The 20048-nt window shown below is 42.8% G+C and overlaps 1 protein-coding gene across 1 annotated transcript in view; it reads right to left on the bottom strand.

Moving 5' to 3' along the window:
- The window catches only part of DNAH9 (dynein axonemal heavy chain 9), a 376944-nt gene that overhangs the window by 180602 nt on the left and 176294 nt on the right, over window positions 1-20048 (bottom strand). The window contains exons 39-41 of the mRNA XM_015118601.3: window positions 7218-7383; window positions 4331-4433; window positions 3539-3778 (exon numbers count right to left, since the gene is read on the bottom strand). Coding sequence (XP_014974087.3) covers window positions 3539-3778; window positions 4331-4433; window positions 7218-7383 — 509 coding nt within the window. The remainder of the gene's footprint in view (window positions 1-3538; window positions 3779-4330; window positions 4434-7217; window positions 7384-20048) is intronic.

Raw genomic sequence — 20048 nt, 5'->3', positions numbered from 1 at the left:
TAAATCAAGTTTAGCTTAAAGCTGCCTCCTGATGTATTTTAAGTTTGGCCTAAAAGTTGCTCTGTATATCGTGACCTGTAATCGAAATGGAGATGTAAATTGACTGTAACCTACTCTTGTGCCGATCACCAAGTTTCGCCCAATCCCAGGTGGCCAGCTGTTAAAACTGGTGTTCAAATAAGGCAAACACCAAGCTGTAGACATTAAACCACCCCATCTCAGTGCAACACATAACTATCTAAGATGCTGCAGAGTTGGTGTGTGACGTGCTTAATCAGGCCTTTGGTTAGACACTCAGGGAGGAAGGGAGTGTTAAATCAAGTTTAGCTGAAAGCTGCCTCCTGATGTACTTTAAGTTTGGCCTAAAAGTTGCTCTGTACGTTGTCAACTATAAATTAAAAGGAGGTGTAAATTGACTGTAACCTACTCTTGTGCCAATCACTGAGTTTCGCCCAGTCGCAGGTGGCCAGCTGTTAAAACTCTGTTTAAATAAGGCAAACACCAAGCTGTAACCAATCCAGCCATTTCTGTGCCTCACTTCAGTTTTCTTTACATCACTTTTGCTTTTCTGTCCAGAAATCTTCTTCCACTATGTGGCTATGCTGGAGTCTCTCTGAGCCTACTCTGGCCCGGTAGGCTGCCCGATTCGGATTTGTGAATTGTTCTTTGATCAGTTAGACTCTGCCAAATCTAATTTGGCTAAGGCTTTTCTTTTCACAGCCGGTAGGAGGAGACTGTGGTCAAGCTATGAGCCTGAAACTCTCATTAGAGTAGGAGAGTGAGGGGACCATGTAGCCGAAGGGAGGCAGCACTTCAGGGGTATCACATTCTCCATACTTGGAGCAGCTGACAGCTGGCAGGCTGCAAAGAGGCCTGGCTGGGATGCAGACCTCAGGGGGTTTCCACTCAGGCTAACTGAATCAGGCAGAGAAACAGGCCAGGGGAACAATCTCCACTCCCATCTCTCTGCTCTCTGGTTCCTCCTTTTTTTTTTTTTGAGACGGAGTCTCGCTCTGTCGCCCAGGCTGGAGTGCAGTGGCCGGATCTCAGCTCACTGCAAGCTCTGCCTCCCGGGTTCACGCCATTCTCCTGCCTCAGCCTCCGGAGTAGCTGGGACTACAGGCGCCCGCCACCTCGCTCGGCTAGTTTTTTTTTGTATTTTTTAGTAGAGACGGGGTTTCACCGTGTTAGCCAGGATGGTCTCGATCTCCTGACCTCGTGATCCGCCCGTCTCGGCCTCCCAAAGTGCTGGGATTACAGGCTTGAGCCACCGCGCCCGGCCGGTTCCTCGTTGATATTGCATCAGTGACCACTACCACAAGGTGCACTCTTGCCTCCGGAAGCCTTTTGTCACCCTGAATTACCTCCACAGCAGGGCTGAACATTCTAGCTGTTCTATCAATGCTGCTGCTTACCATTATGCAATCACGCAGTCACGCTCAAGAGACTGATTTGTCTGTGGCTCGGTTTTGTCATCTCTGAATTGAAAATAATCAGTATTTTATCTTCTAGGGTTGTTGTGAGGATTAAGTGCATTCATAGATGTAAAAGGCTTAGCACTGCTCAGTAAATGTTAGCTATTATTACAGACTAAAGTCTAACTCTTAAGTCTTAAGTAGGGCCCACTCTAGTCTCAAGTCACCTTTCCAACCTCATCTCTCCTTTCCATAAAACTCAACGTTCCCACTGGGCTAGACTCTACGATATTCCACGAGACCTTTTTTTTTTTTTTTTTTTTAACCTCCCTGACCATTTGTGCTGTCATTGACTAGCCAGTAACTTCTCTGAGCCTCTGTTAAATTGGGATAACAATCTCTGTCCCAAAGGGTTGTCGTGAGTATTAAATTTCAGGGGGTACAGGTGACAAGACCGCTGTTCCAGGCAGAAGCTAAGGTTCTGGGTTGCTTCTGGTAAATGGAGCATAACTGATGCTTTCCCCTTCAGTTCTGTCACTTATGAGCAGTGTAGATTTGATCAAATGACGTTAACTTCTTTTTTTTTTTGAAAAATCCATCTAGTAACACCCCCACTTCATAGAGCTGCAGTAATATTTGAGAGAGAGATTGTGTGGTGAAAAAGTCTTTCTCAATGAATGCTCAAAAAATGGGAGCCAGTTGTGGGTAAGCAGAAACTTTGCTGCTATCCAGTCCTGAGGGCTGCAGAGATGCAGGCTTTATAAGCTCAGAGCTGAGTCTCTCTTGCTGCCTTAACCATCACATGCTTATTTTCCTCATTGGAAATTCAGATGAGGACAGAAAGGTGTGGTGGAAAGCCGTCCAGGCCAGGAACCTAAAGGCCTAGATTCCAGTTCCTTTACTGGCTTCCCTGTGCTCCTGGGCAAATATATATGATCTATGTGGGTCTCTGTTTGTTTTTAATTTTTAAAATGAGTTAATGTTTGGGAGCTACATCTAATTCAGGAGTGGTATCCTGAACTAGCCTAGATGTGTTCTCAGAGACTTATTCTGAGGGGCTCATTGATTCCACCTTCAGGTGAAGCCTTCCTGGTCCATAGCTCTTGAGTCTCTGAACCGGGGTTTTGTAGGTTTCCGCTCCTTACATTCAGGAGCTCTGGCTGGAACAACCTGGCCCTATATCGTCAGGGTCCGGAGTTTTGCTGGTTTGGCTCAAAGTCCTACCTGCACAATTGCTCTGGGAAATTAATTCCAATTACATGTGCTTTCATTGGAAGGTGGTGTCACTCCCTGATTAATTCACTTTGACACTCCTTTATGGGTGTGGCCTCTGCTTGGTGTAAAAGGCATCCTTCTCTCAATAATCACCCAGTGTTATCTTGGGGGAAGGTCTCTCTGTAAATGAGTTTCTGTAGATTCTTATCCAGAATGGGAGAGTTGTGGACTTGGCTACATGAGGATGCTATATCTGACCAGATGGAAGAAAGGGTCTGGGTTTGCTAGATGGCGCTCTGGAGACTTGGACGGTGATGAGTTAAGCAATTGGAAGCAATGGGCAGAGATATGCCATCACTATTCAGATAAGCAGCTGGAAAGATCTGAAACAGCTTTGGCCTAGAAATGAACCTGGGAATTTTAGGACTGAGGCCCTCGCAGGGGCTGGCAGATGGCATCTTAGGAGTATGACAATGTGGCTTTTTGAGGAAGCAGAGCTATCTTGCACGGTTTGGGGAACATTCTTTTTCATCCCGAGATCAATAGATGTACCAATGAGAGATCCAAAATAGTTCTCTTTCTTTCAGGCCATTTTTCTTCCCAGGCATACTGGACTCATTATATAACACTATCTCTAAGATGTTGAGCCTTCTGCAGCCCCTAAGGAACCAACTCAGAGATGCATGCTGCTTACTGAGAAATAATTTAATTGGCAAAGGAAACTCTATTTTATTGAGGGCCTTCCTTGTGGAGCCCATGGCACTGTGTGTGTCTCCTTATGTTCATGATTATGTATGAACAGTGGCTTTGCCTGTGCCTAAGAGTTGGGCATTAGCTACTTATTATTATTAAGAATAGGAGCTTATTAAGAATAAGCCCCTAGGGTGTCTCGGAGTCGATGAACTCACCTGGAAAATGTTGGCAAAATCTCTGAGGTTGAAGATGTAGTGGAATTTGACTGCTGTGGGTAAGAATGTGGTAGCAACTTTCTGGTGGAAGGCGAGGGCCAGACTGATCAGTGAGGGGATGGATTTCTGCAGGGATGCCGGGAAGTTTCCAAGCTTCAGATGTTGAGTGAGGATGATGCTGTAGATGGAGGACAGGGCATCTGCCCCCGGGAAGGAGAGGACAAACAGGCTGAAGTGACGCTGCACAGAAAACAAAGGCATGAGCTCAACATCCTTTACCACAGAGTAGAAATCACCTCTTCTGAATTTGGAGATAATAACGGAACATTCTTCTATAGCCTTTAAATCTGTATTTTGGTCCCATCGCTTACACTATGCCCACATTTAGGTTGAACTTAAAATGACTAGGGGAATAACAGGCAAAGCACCTTCAGTCAAAGATGGCAGCCTGGGACAGTAGGAAGAGAACTAAACTTGGACTCAGAGAAGCTGAGTCCAAATCTGAATTTGATACTGAGAATCCATATGACCCTGGGAAAGTCATTCGTCTCTCTGAAGTTCCCTCATCTGAAGAAAGAGGGATCAAATCAGATGAAATCTGTGATCCCTTCCAATCTTGAGACTCTAAGTCTAGGAGTTTCTCTTTTCCCCTAGAGATGAAATTTGGCATTCTATCTGATTTACCGTTCGGAGAGGCTGCGTGGGGAAAAAAGCCAATTATTACTTATAATCAAGGGGCATCTGCTCTAGTAAGGTATGATTAGAACCCGGGTCCCGTGGCTCCTCCTGTACCTGAAGCCGGGGGTTGATGGTGAAGCTGCCTGCCGTGGGGTTCATACAGGAAACATACTGTACATTTGTGATCTCCTTTAGGGATAGCTTGCTCCGATCATACCTGGAACAGTCAGAAGCTCTAGGTAAAATGTGTCTGAGGACCGAGGCAGGTGAGTGCTTTGTCAAGGTGAGGTAGGATATGCCCTACTGTTCATGTGCTTGGGTGATAAAAAGTCTAGATCCACCGGCAGGGATTGAGAAGAGATACGAGCCTAGGACAGATTCCCAAGGGACCTCAGTATCTAAAGAAATAGCATAGAAAGACGAGCCCACAGGATGGACAAAAAGGCAGGAGAAAAATCAGGGGGTATATGCCATACCAAAAGGCAAAGGAAGCCAGTATTCCCAAAAGAAGAGAGTGGTCAACCACATCAAGGGCTGCAGAGAGAACAAGAAAGGTAGTGACTCCAGCAGGGGTGTCTAAGGGAGAGAATCCTTCATGGGTTTTTAGTTTCTGTTTCTGGTTGAGCCAGTAATGTCCCTTCCTCATCCCTCTTTTCCACTTATCACTGGAGACAGAAACTAAAAACCATGGCTTCAGGCTGCTGAAAGCCAAAAACAAAACCAAACAGAACAACAACAATGACAAAATAAGGTGGCTGGACAAGCTTGCAAAGGATTTCTTGGATTTTACAATAATGATGCAGATAGTAGGTTAGCAAGAACAGTGGAGGGAACAGAAATCAAACAACAGTAGATTGAGGAGTGAGTGGGAGATAAGGGAGTGGGGACAGAACAGTAATTAGAAAGTAATTTTTTAACTCAGTTGAAGAAATGTATGCAAGTTTGTTTGTTTATTTATTTATTTATTTGAGACAGAGTCTCACTCTGTCGCCCAGGCTAGAGTGCAATGGCATGATCTCGGCTCACTGCAACCTCTGTCTCCAGGTTCAAGCGATTCTCCTGCCTCGGCCTCAGAAGTAGCTGGGATTACAGGTATGTGTCACCACACCTGGATAATTTTTATATTTTTAGTAGAGATGGGGTTTTACCATGTTGACCGGGCTGATCTCGGACTCCTGGGCTCAAGTGATCCACCCACCTCGGCCTCCCAAAGTGGTGGGATTACAGGCATGAGCTACCACACCCAGCCCGTTTATGCAAATTTAAATGATGTGAAGCATCTAATGAGGAGATGGGGACCAACTGATGAAGTGAGCACTTCAGGAGTGGGAGACAGTAGGATGAAGAGGCTGGTGGATGGTTCGGCCTTAGGTAAGATGTAACAGGAGTGTGGAGGAGGGATGCATGGGGACACGGGTGAGTTGTATGGATGTGGAAGCAAGAAATGGAGGTGGCATCTGTGTTCTCTGAGAAGGCAAGGCCATCAGCGGAGGGTGGTGGGAAGATCAAAGACAGGGAAGATGGAATGAAATAGACATTTCTGAGAGTAGACATACTAAAACCATATGGTAGAATTTCCAGGAAGCTTCTACTTTCCATTTAAGGTTTGTGACCATGAATCTAAAGTAAAACTAGTTAGCTTGACTCTTAATTATTGCCCATGAAATTAAGCTGCTCAAATGTCAGTGTGGAGATTGTGAACGGCTGCATATGTCAGGCATCCAGTAAAGATTTTGGGAAGGAAGGGAAGGCAACTCAAGTTGCCGTCTTAACTACCGTTTTTCTCTCTGAATTCTCTCTTCTCACTCTTTCTCAGCAGTAGATTCAGTGTGTGGTAGAAAGGTGAGTCAAAGTTGTCTCAAATCAGTGACTTTTTTTTTTTTTTTCTAGTAAGTTCAGACCTTTTGCCATTAAAAATTATGCTGTTGCAAGAGATACTATCCAGGCCTCTGAGCTGCTCTGAAGGCACTGAGGCTGGAAGGTCTGCAGACACCGTACATGGTACCGGGTGTTAGGTGTTGTGTTTCGTTTGTTTGTTTGTTTGTGAGATGGAGTCTTGCCCTGTCACCCAGGCTGGAGTGCAGTGATCCAAACTTGGCTCATTGCAACCTCTGCCTCCTGGGTTCACGCCATTCTTCTGCCTCAGCCTCCCAAGTAGCTGGGACTACAGGCGCGCACCAACATGCCTGGCTAATTTTTGTATTTTTTTTTAGTAGAGATGGGGTTTCACCATATAGGCCAAGCTGGTCTCGAACTCCTGACCTTGTGATCCACCTGCCTCGGCCTCCCAAAGTGATGGGATTATAGGCATGAGCCATTGTGCCCAGCCTTTTTTTTTTTTTTTTGAGAAGAGTCTCGCTTTGTCACCCAAGCTGGAGTGCAGTGGCACGATCTTGGCTCATTGCAACCTCCGCCTCCCAGGTTCATGCAAGTTTCCTGCCTCAGCCTCCTGAGCAGCTGGGACCACAGGCTCCTGCCACCACGCCCGGCTAATTTTTGTATTTTTAGTAGAGACAGGGCTTCACTATATTGGCCAGGCTGATCTCGAACTCCTGACCTTGTGATCTGCCTGCCTCGGCCTCCCAAAGTGCTGGGATTACAGGCATGAGCCACCGCACCTGGCCTGTGTTAGGAGTTATCACTGAAGCACATGCCCAGTGCTGTGGGGCCATGGTGCAAGGGAAGTGGTTAATTCTGCTTCCGGCACTTGAAGAAGGCAACTTCAGACATGAGTCTTGAAGCAAAAAGTAGGCTTTTTTTCCTTAGATGAGAGCTCAGTGTCTTCTCTGGTTAAACTTTTCATGTGAATATTAGTGCCCCTGTTTGAAGGAACCACTCTGGGAAATAGAGAACTGCATGAGAAATGTGGTTTACCACAAAGATTCCCATCTGGCACCAGAGCTATGCTGAGGTTTGCCATTCAGGCAGAATAGAGACTGGCCTTCAGCCCTGCCTTAGGCTCTGCCCCCTTGGGCCAGTCCCTTTACATGGGCACTCTTACCAGTGGCCATAGTCCAGATGCTGCCGGATGATGGTGTGGGGCTGCACTGTCCCGTAGGCATCCACCTCAGGCATGTTCATGTCATCAATGAAATAGATGAGCTTCTTGTTGCCTGGAGGGCCGTAGTTTCTACCAGCCTTCTTTTCCAGAGGCTTCTCCAGGACAGCTGGGGAGACAGCGAGTCAGTGAGGGAAGGTGGCTCAAATCTCAGATGCCAGTAATGAGACAGCAAAGATGTCAAGGACAAGCAATTGTGCTGCCTGCATGTGTGCAAAAAACAGCAACGCAAAAGACAACAACAATAACAACCACTGCTGCTCCCAACGGGCATTCTACAGGACTGGAAAGTGAAAACTGAAATTACTAGGCAGTAATGGGGACTGAATACCTCACCACGTGGGCTGTGCTAAGTTTTTACCCATCTTAATTATCTCATTTAATCCTTATAACTGTGAGATTAGTATTATCCCGTTTTACAGATGAGGAAACTGAGGCTCAAAAGAACTCAGCGACTTTACTAAGGCTGGATACAAATCACAGTGGTTAAACCTCAGACTATGCTTCTTCTGTCATACTTGTGGTCCCCAGTTTTCTTGGTTTATATACTAAAAATGGAAAATATCTTTACAGTCCCAAGGCCAGGTACTCTACTCCAAAGAAGCTTATGAATAGTTGAATTCCTAGGTACAGTTGCCCTCTCTACTGAAGGCAGCAAAAATGCATAAAGGCTGCAGTTCCCCTTTCAGGGCTGGGTAGATGCCCTTTCCTCTCCGAGGCTATAAGAAAGGCGTCAATGTATGTTTTGCCAACTGTGTTCCCAGAGAGTTCATCTCATGGGATTTTCCTTGGCAGGATGTAGTAAAAACAGCCTCAGAGAATTTTCCAGATGCTTCCAATGTCAACGGTGCCCTCCCCTGCTCTCAGGTTTCCTGGCTCTCTGTCTGAGCACCTTGGTGCCTTGACTCTCCTCTGGAGTGGTTTCTTCAATTATCAAGCCAAAGAAAGGAATCTAATAGCAGTTTTCCAGCATGACAGGACTTGCTTAGAACAAACTTAAGTAATAGGGTGGAGATATATGTACTTTTTCCAGTAAAGCAATGAAATATTTATGAATTGCAAGAACCAACACTTCCTGTTACAGCTGGAAGCGCTAAGAATCATCTGATTTCTTCTCTTGAAAAACAAGTTTGTAAACAAGGAGAAAGTGTCAATAGACATATGAAGGTGACAGAGAGAAAGACAAGTTCCTTCAAGTGGCTCGAATATTCTAATTTTCTGGTCCTGAGTTAAATTAAATGTTTCAAATATGAATTAAATTTAAATTTAATTAGCATCCAATTAACATACACTATCAACCAATTAATCACACAACACCTTCTTCCCCCCTAAAGACATAACAACTATATGTGAGATCTGTCAACATGAAATATAATTAATGGGTTGACAAGGACATGCTTTTGAGAACAGTTCTTCTAATAGGAAATTCTCTCCTTAGAAAGAAAGACTTGTTTCTCCTCCTCCCAAGGCAATGATATTCAAATCAACCCCTGGAATTAAGCAGACCCTGTAATTTGGGTTGATTAAGCTCTTTATGCTTTTAAAGGATCGTTGAGGAGAAAACCATGTCAGTTAGCAAGAACCATGTCAGTTAGCAAGAACCATGTCAGTTAGCAAGAACCATGTCAGTTAGCAAGAACCATGTCAGTTAGCAAGAAGTGGCCGTGGAGTGCACGGGATTATCTCGTGGCGGATGGTACTAAGTTCTCCCGAGAAAGAAAGGGTCCGCCAGGAAAGACAGGCACATTGCTGACCCCTTCTTGGCCATGCTCTGCTCCATGTCACACCTAGGATGGAATTACAGCGATCTACTCTGTTTCCAGGCAGAACTGGAGGAGCAGAAGAGGGTCTGAGTTTCAGGAAAAGTGTTGATGTTGAAGGAGCTGAATGAACAAGACATGTAAAGAAATGTGACCCTCTTGCCACACTTCTGGGTTCTGACCGTTCTCAGCAAGCCTGGAAACTCAAGCCCACACCTGGAGCCCGGGCCCAGGGTCATTTGTGCGTTCTGACTGATTTCTCCTCGAGACCCGCATGGAACAGCTTGGGGTTCAGTCTTTGGCCACACAGACCGTGTCAGCTGCTGCACCAGGGTGAATGGTTTTATTCGTGCTGTTCTCTGGATACTATTGCACTGCCATCTTATACTTGAAGGGCGATTTAATTTTCTTCTTCTTCTTTTTTTTTTGAGCTGGAGTTTCGCTTTTGTTGCCCAGGCTGGAGTGCAGTGGCATGACCTTGGCTTACTGCAATCTCTGCCTCCCGGGTTCAAGCGATTCTCCTGCCTCAGCCTCCCGAGTAGCTGGGATTACAGGCATGGAACACCACCTGGCTAATTTTGTGTTTTTAGTAGACGGGGTTTCTCCATGTTAGTCAGGCTGGTCTCGAACTCCTGACCTCAGGTGATCCACCCACCTCAGCCTCCCAAAGTGCTGGGATTACAGGCGTGAGTCACTGTGCCCGACCTGTAATTTAATTTTCAAAGGGGCTTCCCATTTGTTATCTCTTTTCGCCATCTCCACTGCTGCCCTCCTTGTCCATCTGCTCTCACCTGGTAATTACGAATCTTCCCAAATGGTCTCCCAGCTTTTGCCCTAGACTCCCTACACTATATTCTCAAAACAGCAGACAAGAATACCCTTGTAAAATGCAAATTGGATCGTGCCCATCCCCTGTTTTATGCCCTCCAGTGGCATCCTGTCTCACTTGGAGCAAAAGCCAGTTTGTTGACTTTCACTAAACTTGTATCTGTTTTTCTCTCCTGTTGTCCTCCTCACACTCTGCCCCAGCCGCCCTGTTTCTTTTTTCCTTCCTTCCTTCCTTCCTTCCTTCCTTCCTTCCTTCCTTCCTTCCTTCCTTCCTTCCTTCCTTCCTTCCTTCCTTCTCTCTCTCTTTCTTTCTTTCCTTTCTCTTTCTTTCTCTATCTCTCTCTCTTTCTTTCTTTCTTTTTGAGACGGAGTCTCACTCTGTTGCCCAGGCTGGAGTGCAGTTTTGGCTCACTGCAACCTCCGTCTCCTGGGTTCAAGTAAGTCTCCTGCCTCAGCCTCCCGAGTAGTTGTTTCTGATTCATGAGTCACTCACTGCCCCAAGGCTTTGCTCTGGTTGTACCCCTTGCCTCGAATCCTCTTCTTCCACATGCCAGCACAGTTTGCTCCCTCACACCCATCAGGAGTTTATTTACCCAGGTGCTATTTTTCCAGTAAGGTCTTCCCTGGTATGCACCCTAAAATTCAAAGCCCCACCTGCTATTCTCTGCCCCAGCTTCATGTCTCTTTACATCACTTGTTACCACCTAATATCCTATATCTTTACTTATTATCTTGTGTATTGCCCCATCCATCCCCTTGAACACTAGAATCTAAACCCCATGAGGACAGGGATTTTACTGTTTGTCTCACTGTCATAACCTCTGGACCTAGGGTATTATCTAGCACATAGTATAGTGCTCGAAAATCACTTATTAAATAAATGAATGAATGAATGTATCTTATTATTATTACAAACCCCATGATATAGGTAAAGAAAGTCTTACTATTCCCCATTTGAAATTAAGGACAAAGAGGCTAAGGCAGATTAAATACCTTGCTGGAATTAGAATCCAGGTTTTTAGATAGTAATTCCAAAGCTTCTCCATGTTACCCAGCAAGAGAGCCCTTGTAAGCCTTCGCTCCCACCCTCCTGGACAATTCTAGTCCCAGTGATTCCTCCAGGCCCTGAACTTTAGAGCAGTTCCTTCATTCACCACGAAGCATTACCAGTGAGTGAGTGCTTGACATGGATTATAGCACTGATCCTCACAGAGCCCTATCATGTATTATCATTGCCTCTTAAAAGTCTTTGAATACATGGTAAGACTGAGGCTTAGAGAAATTTAGTGATTTTATCCAAAGTCAAACAGCTACTAAGTGTCAAAGCCAGGATTTTAACCCAGGTCCACCTGGCAATGAAACCTCACATAACCACTACTGCAATATTTACTTCTTCTTTTGTTTTTTTTTTTTTTTTTTTTTTTTTGAGATGGAGTTTCACTCTTGTTGCCTAGTTGGAATGCAATAGCACGATCTTGGCTCAGTGCAACCTCTGCCTCCCAGGTTCAAGCAATTCTCCTGCCTCAGCCCTCCTGAGTAGCTGGGATTACAGGCATGCGCCACCATGCCTGGCTAATTTTGTATTTTTAATAGAGACAGGATTTCTCCATGTTGGTTAGGCTGGTCTTGAACTCCCAACCTCAGGTGATCTGCCTGCCTCGGCCTCCCAAAGTGTTGGGATTACAGGAATGAGCCACTGCACCTGGCCTTCCTTACTTCTTAAACATTATAAAGACATGGCTTCTGCCCTTGAAAATTATCAGTTTAGTCAACTCATTGCCCGCACCATATTTTTGACAGAGATCATTAGTAATTAATCATGTCTTGTTTTGCATGGATATGATTTGCATACCTGTTTGAACCCTTTTCCTTTCATATTATTTAATTTTTCATGTATTAAGACTTTTCAGTTATCTTGTAAGGGCTCTGCATTTATTCTTTCAAAAAATAACATACTTTGCATGATTATAAACATAATACATATTCATTTTAGAAAGACTAAAAAGCATAGAAAATTATAATAATGAAGTGAAAGTCACCCATAGTTCTATCAACTAGCTGTAAGTACTCTCTTTCAATATTTTGGTGTATTTTACTCTAGTCTGGTTTTTTTTTTTTTTTTTTTTTGCTTAGATTTTTTTTCTACACAATCAAAATTATACTGAATATACTGCCTGTATTTTTTAATTTAATGTATTGTAAACCTCTTTATATGGTAATAAACATACTCCTAAAACATGATTTTAATTGCTGCATTGTGTTCCATAATTTGGATGTACCAAAATTTATGGAATTATTTTTCTATTGCCTAAAATATGTGTTGCTTTCAATTTCATTATACTATATTTGAACTTTCCATGATTCCAAGTAGAATGTCTTGCTCACTAGATGACACATCTTTGATGATTTCACTTTGATTTCTGTCATGAAGTAAAACGTATTAGGTGGAAGAGAGCTGTCTGATTGTAATAATTGTAATCACAATGCTCCTTTGAGATTGGACATTTGATTAGATCTTTTAAGGTCCTGTCCAACCTTGAGGTTTATAATAAACAGGTTATAAACAGGTTACAGAGATGCTTTTCTTTTTTTTTTTTTTTTCTGAGACGGAGTCTTGCTCTGTCGCCCAGGCTGGAGTGCAGTGGCACGATCTTGGCTCACTGCAAGCTCCACCTCCCGGGCCCACGCCATTCTCCTGCCTCAGCCTCCCGAGTAGCTGGGACCACAGGCGCCCGCCACCGCGCCCGGCTAATTTTTTGTATTTTTAGTAGAGACAGGGTTTCACCATGTTAGCCAGGATGGTCTCGATCTCCTGACCTTGTGATCCGCCCACCTCAGCCTCCCAAAGTGCTGGGATTACAGGCGTGAGCCACTGCACCCGGCCCAGAGATCTATTTTATACAAAATTTCAGACATCTGAGCTCCTATATAATTAGTGTAATTAAGCACTCAAATGTTTGTTGAGCTAATAATGCAAATCACAGCTGGATGGCAAGAGAATTCAGAACTGTGATAAGCTTGATCTTTGGCCTTCTCCCTGTACGCTAAAACTATAAGCCCATTGAAGCCTTAACTAAGCTCTTTGTTCCTACTTTTCTAAACTATCCTGCTTCTAAACTATCCTGTCTTGTGGGTCTCTATGAATTCTTTTGTTTTAAAATTATTTATATTTTCAAAAAGAACAAGAAGAGACTTAAGTCTTTAAAGAGACATTAAACAGACCAATTAAAATAAAGACTAAATAGGGATTGCTAAACAATACAGAATGAGAAGAAACTTAACTACACTAGTAATGTAGGATGACATAGTTACTGTAAACACATAAAAATTTATCTCACATTTTCCTTTATGAACTGCTTGCCTGAAAGCTCAGAACTAAATCTGTGTTTAATTACAATAACCATGTCATCTCAGGTTACTGGTACAGAGTCATCTCCTCTTTCCTCTAAAAATTTTGCAGGCACCAAATTCCAGGAGGCATATATCACAGATACTTATAAAACAGGTATCAGGCTACAGAATGGTCTTCAACTGAGGTAGAACTAAATAACTTAAAGTTACTTTTTATTATAGTAACCCTCAACAAAACCCAAGGGTGGACGATTATGTTGTAATTTAATGAAGGGAATGAAAGCAGTACAGCTAGGTTTGTGGAGTTCAGAGAAACTGCTGGAATGGAGAATGAGCACATCTCTGTCTCTCGGCTTGAGGTGTCAGTGTTACGAACCTGTGGTTTGTGCATGTGTTACCCAGTAAGAAACATTTTTCAATGACTGACGGAAGGGCCTATTCTGTTGACTATCATAGAAAAAGATATCCATATGCTCTAGATATCAGATGAGCGGAAGCAGAGTTGGCATTCTATTATGAAAAATTAAGATGTATGACTTAAAAGTCTTATCAAAGTAGAAGGTCTTCATAGCTTCATGAAATAAGACTGCTTTGCTGTTAACTCACAGGGTGACTTTGAGGTAAGTCCTTAACACCTCTAAGCTTCATTTGATTAACTTGTAAAACTGGGGACTATCATCAGATCCGTGTTGGACACCATTCCAACCTCCTTCTCTTTAGCCAGTCTTCAGCTGGGGTGTCATGTGGCACAGTTTTGAACATTAAGACATAGGCATAAATGTATAAAGTTCCTGGAGAGCTACCATGTCAGGACATGGGCACTATCTCCCCCTACCACTTTTTTTTTTTTGGATGCGGATGTGATGGCTGATGCAGCAGCCATTCTGCCACCTTGAAGGAGGAGCCAAGAGAAGAGCGAATATCTTAGCATTGGTATCACTGTTACTAACAGTGATAACCTGATTAACAATTGCCTGCCTGCAGAATTCCTGTCATGTGAAAAACAGAATCTCTATTTATGCCACTAATGTCAGATTTTCCACTACTTGCAGTCAAAAGCCATATCGAAATAGTCTCATAGGCTGGAGAGGATTAAATGAAGTAGGTGAGGAAAGCCCTTTGCACAAAGGTTGACCCACTGTAAACATTAAAGGGTGTGCCACCCACACTGTGAGCCCGCAGTACAGCCCCCACTGGTATCAAGGAGTTCTGAATCCGTGTTTAGAGAAGTACAATGGAGACTCCAGAACTGGATGCAGTGAAAGAGAGGAGAGATGCAGGTATTATCAACCAGCTGCCTCCTCTAAAAAAGAACATCAGATTTTGAGAAAAATAGCATCTGATGGGCTGGCAGGATGATTGAGCTGCAAAAAGTCCCCCTGGAGACCTCTAGGAATTGACTTGCTGGGTGGAGTTACTGTCTATTTGAAAGCTGGAATATTTCTCCCCAAAACATTATTTCTGTTTTAGCGTAGCTTGTGTTCAACTTATTTTTCAAGAAGAAAAGGTTTGCTTTTGTTGCTTTTTGTTTTTTGGCAGTTGGGGCTTAGAAATTTTTGTTCGATATAGATTCTTAAATTTGAGAAGTAGGTTGTTAATATTATTATAATAACAGCTTCCATTTACAAAGCACTTATCGTATGCTGGGAATCATTTTGAGTGTTTCACATACGTTATCTTACTATTCAAGAATGAAAAGAATGAACCGTTGATTCACTCAACAACATGGATACATCTCAAAATCATGCTGAGTGAAAGAAGCCAGGAAAAAAAGAGAGTGCACATTTCGTGACTCCATTATACAAATTTCTAGAAAATGCAAACTAATTTATAGTGATAGAAAGCAGATCAGTGGTTGAAACAGGGCAGGTGGGCGGGGGTTGGGAGGAAGGGATTACAAAGGAATGTAAGGAAACGTTTGAAGGTGATGGTTATGTTCATTATTTCAATTATGATGATTTCATGATGTATAAATATTTTGAAATGTATTAAATTGTACACCTTAAATATGTACAGTTTATTATGTCAATTATAACTCAATATAGCTTTTTTTTAGAAAAGAAAAAAATGTAAAAAGATTATGCTGCCTTTCAGTAGGAAAAAGGATAAATGAGCTGTGATTTATTCACACAATGGAATTCTATGCAGCAGTGAAAATAAATGAAATAGATCTGCATGTATTAAGACAATGATTACAAAAGTAATCATATGGGTTGCCTGTGTGACCGCCCTAATCTCATGTTGAATTGTAGCTCCCATAATCCCTACGTGTCCTACCTGCTGGGAGGTAATTGAATCATGGGGGCAGGTTTTCCTGTGCTGTTCTCATGATAGTGAATATGTCTCATGAGATTTGATGGCTTTCTAAAGGGCAGTTCCCCTGCACACGCGCTCTTGCCTGCCACCATGTGGGATGTGCCTTTGCTCCTCCTTTGCCTTCCACCATGGTTGTGAGGCTTCCCCAGTCATATGGAACTGTGAGTCCATTAAATCTCTTTCCTTTATAAATCACCCAGTCTCAGGTATGTCTTTATAGCAGTGTGAGAATGGACTAATACAGGTAAGTCGCCAAAGACAGGTATAGTATGGCATATTTAAAGTTTAAATATGCAACATTATGTATTTTATGGCTACATATTTGTTTCAAAAGTGTAAACTTGGAATGAGACACGTTGAGTTTAGTACTCTAGTTAATAAGAGGCAGGAAGGAGAAACGAGCGACAGGGGTGATGTATTAACTGTACTTGTTTTTATTCTATTTTATTTTATTTTGTGGCAGGGATCTCACACTGTCGCCCAGGCTGGAGTGCAGTGGTGCGATCTCGGCTCACTGCAGCCTCAACCTCCCAGGTTTAAGCAATTCTCCTGCCTCTGCTTCCTGAGCAGCTGGGACTACAGGCACGCACCACCATGCCCGGCTAATTTTTTTGTATATTTTTGGTAGAGACAGGGTTTCACCATGTTAGCCAGGCTGGTCTCGAACTCCTGACCTCAGGTGATCCGCCCCCTTCAGCCTCCCGAAGTGCTGGGATTACAGGCAGAAGCCTCTAGCCCCGCCTATTAGCTGCACTCATAATGCTAAGTTCCATTTAGCATAATGCTAACACTTTAGCATCTGTTAAATCTGGATAGTGCTACACTGGCATCTGTTATATTATTTTCTGTACTTTTGTACATGTTTGAAATATTTTATAGTTAAACATAAAAGGTTTAAATAATTCTCTATCCCACCGTCAGCACCCAGTCAGTTTCCCTTGCCAGCAACAAGTGCCGTCTATGTTTCTTTTGTGTCCTTCTGGACATTGTCTAAGTTTTTATATAGGCATAAATTATGTGTGTGTGTATATATTATACATATTTTTGAAAATCATATCAGTGAGTAAATTTTTATATATTTCTTTTTAAACAAGATACAGTTTGGAGCATGCTATATATACTGTTCTATATCTTCCTTTTCTCAGTCAACAACATTTTGGAAATAGTTCCAATTCAGTACTTATAGAATTTTCTCATTCTTTCGAACATTGCTTAATATTCTATCATACAGACAATTAGGCTGTTGCTCCCCTTTTACCATTACAGACACATTATAAACATAAATTTGCACATCTGTTTGCGTGTGCTAACTGTCCTTTCAAGCAGACTATGCCACTTCACATCCAACTTTTTCTTAAATACACAGGGTCTCAAGTGCAAATAACGATTAAGACACTGGGCTGCAAAATGAGTAATGGGTTCACAAAGGAGGTGCAACAGTTTCCCTCTTCATTGAATGATACTAGAGCAGGTGTCTTTTGAGTGTACGCATCTCTCTTACATTCAGCTGATTCTCCAAATCCCTGTTTGATACCTGGTTTCTAGCTGTAACTTTTTAAATCATTGGTAACACCCTTTCTCCTGCCATGTTGTTGCTCTTAAAATGTTTTAGGCTGAGAAGCCCAAATAATCAAGATTGTTTGCACTGTGCATAAGGCAAGAGGAAGGAAGTTCCCATAAGGGAATAAAAGGGAATACAGCATTTTTCAGAGTTAAGGGTCTGAGCTTTATTGCATGAATGTTGTTAACATATATGCTGCTACTCTGGGCTTCGGCTGACTCCCCAGTTCCTGGTTGCCTCTGGACAGGAGAGGTTAGAGAACAGTAGCTTTCTCCATCCCTTAGGGTGCGAGGAGGGATGGCTTCAAGGTCTAACGTTACCAACAGGCCATTAGGGAATTAACAAGAAACAGAAAGTGTTGGGTTTTGGTGAATGCTCAGCTACAGTGAGAGCTAGTTTTCATCCTGGTTCTATGTAACAGCATTTTGAGATTTATTTGTAGTCACAGCTACTGGGGAGGCTGAGGCAGGAGAATCGCTTGAACCTAGGAGGCAGAGGATACAATGAACCAAGATTACACCACTGCACTCCAGCCTGGGCGACAGAGCGAGACTGTCTCAAGAAAAAAAAAAAGGAATTCTCTGTGTTCTAACAGGAGGGAAGGAGAAAGCCCTCTAGGTGAGAGATCCAGAGTGAGAATGACAGGTCAGGGCAGTGTGAGAAACTCATCTTCTCTTCCTTGATTCCAAATGTTTACCCTCTATTTAAAGGATATTTAAAAAATATTATAAAACCTCTTTAATAGAATTAAATCACTTTTTCTGTTTAATTTTATTAAATCATTAATTGTAATAATTTTAGAATAAATTATTAAATATATTCTATTTAATAAAATTAAATAGAAAATCATTTACATAGAAAAATCAATTAAATAGAAAATCATTCCTCTGGAATACCTGAATAGCACTACTAATGATAATAGTAATAATGCTGAATATTTATTGCAGTTTTCAAAGTATTTTCTTAGCAGGGAAGCAGTATAGCCTAGTGGTTAAGAGCACAGGCTCTGAAGTCAGACTCTCTGGAACCCTGGCGCCCCCACTTACTGTGTGTCACAGGGTAGCTTGTTTAACTTCTCTGTGCCTTAGTTTTCTCATGTCTAAAATGAAGGTAATACAAATTCTTATTCACAGAGCTGTACAAGATTAAAGAAGTAAAAAATAAAAAAAGTGTAAAAGTCTAAGTCAGATTCACATTCCAGATAAGTCTTTGATAAATGTCAGTTGTTGTTGCTATTATTATTATTAGTAGTAGTAGTAGTAGTAGTAATGTAGTTGTCACAGTAGTAAGAATTGAGGTAAAGGGGCAAAGCTGGTAATCCGATCAGTTGTTGGACTCGAGGCTTGCAAATAAGGGTAGGTATTTGAACAAGAAAGAGGAATTCTATGAGGCAGACGGCAAAGTGCTAAGATTTAAATTAGCCAGACAGGTGAAGTCTGCTTAAGGTCACGGCCAGGTGCTGATGCGATGTCTTCGGCCTTGATGGAAGGTTACGATGTGATGGTGCTGAGGCCTCATGGAGTAAAGACTAAGCCAGTGGTTTACTGGAGCTGATTATTGAAACCAAGGGAATTGTGCAAGCCGGTTGTTAAACATGACCATTATTAAAAAATAAATTAGGCCGATCGCAGTGGCTCAAGCCTGTAATCCCAAGACTTTGGGAGGCCAAGGCAGGCGGATCACCTGAGCTCAGGAGTTTGAGACCAGCCTGGCCAACATGGTTAAACCCCGTCTCTCCTAAAAATCCAAAAATTAGCCCTGTGTCTTGACAGGCACCTGAAACCCCAGCTACTTGGGAGGCTGAGACAAGAGAATTGCTTGAACCCGGGAGGCAGAGGTTGCAGTGAGCCAGGATCACGCCACAGAACTCCAGCCTGGGTGAGAAAGAGTGAAACTCCATCTCAAAAATAAACAAATAAATAAATAAATATAGACAAATGTATAATTAAGTAAATTATATTGAAAATCATGGTAATAAATATTCAAAACTCATCACATCTTAATTATTTTATGACATTTACTATCATGTGTATACTGGAGGTTATTTTCATCCATTGTATCTGTAAAGTGGAAATGCTTATAATGGTGTACTTCCTGACTCCTTGTTCACTGACATTGCATTGGTAGCTTACAATTGGCCGTGGTGGGAGTATTTACAACATGGAAATTGGCAAACGCTACAATCTAGGACTTGATTTGTTTTGTAGACTTGTGAAAATAATAAGGAAAATGTTAACAATTCCGATTATACTTAAAAGTGTGTCATGCTTGTTGCTGCAACATTGTGAAGAGCACAAAAAGTGGACGAACAATTCTTTCAGTATTTGAATAGAAGATGTTTACATCTTTGACAAACTAGTAAAGTTCTGATGTAAATCTTTGTTGTTTCGTTTTGTCTTACTTGTTAATGTTCATGTCTGAACTACAGTCAGTTGCTGGATTGGGATTAGTTCAGCAGCAGATGTAGTCCAGAGGTGAGTTTGAAATAGGTGAAGAAGTCTCTGGCACTGAAGGGCGGGTGGGGGGAAGCCTGAACCTCTGTCCGCATGCTTGAGGCACCTAGCTGCTCTGAGGGGCAGAGAGCAGAGGCGGTGCTCCCCACCATCAGCATTTTGAGTTGGCTGGACCCGAATCCTACAAGAGCTGGCAAAACTGTGCAGAAAGAATTCCCCCGGGGGCAAAGTAGACTGTTAGCAGGGGCAACACTGCAGGCCGACTCCGGGGTTTACACCAGGCAGGGATGGCAGAAGGACTGGGTAAAATGGTCAAGGCAGAGTAAATGGTGGTGCACACAAAGCCTGCTTTGCAAGTCTGCTGACCTAAGGCCTGGGTGATGTAGCGGATAACGAGAGTGCCAGGTTCACTTTTCACGTTATAAGCTATGGCTCCTAACTTATCCATCTGCAAACAGCTCACATCTAGGTGTGGGGAGGCACTGCAGTGTCACCTGGGAAATTC

Source organism: Macaca mulatta, chromosome 16, assembly GCF_049350105.2.
Source record: "Macaca mulatta isolate MMU2019108-1 chromosome 16, T2T-MMU8v2.0, whole genome shotgun sequence".
NCBI classification, from domain to species: Eukaryota; Metazoa; Chordata; class Mammalia; order Primates; family Cercopithecidae; genus Macaca; species Macaca mulatta.
The sequence above is the reverse complement of the archived record's forward strand: the minus strand, read 5'-3'. Positions and strand labels throughout refer to the sequence as shown.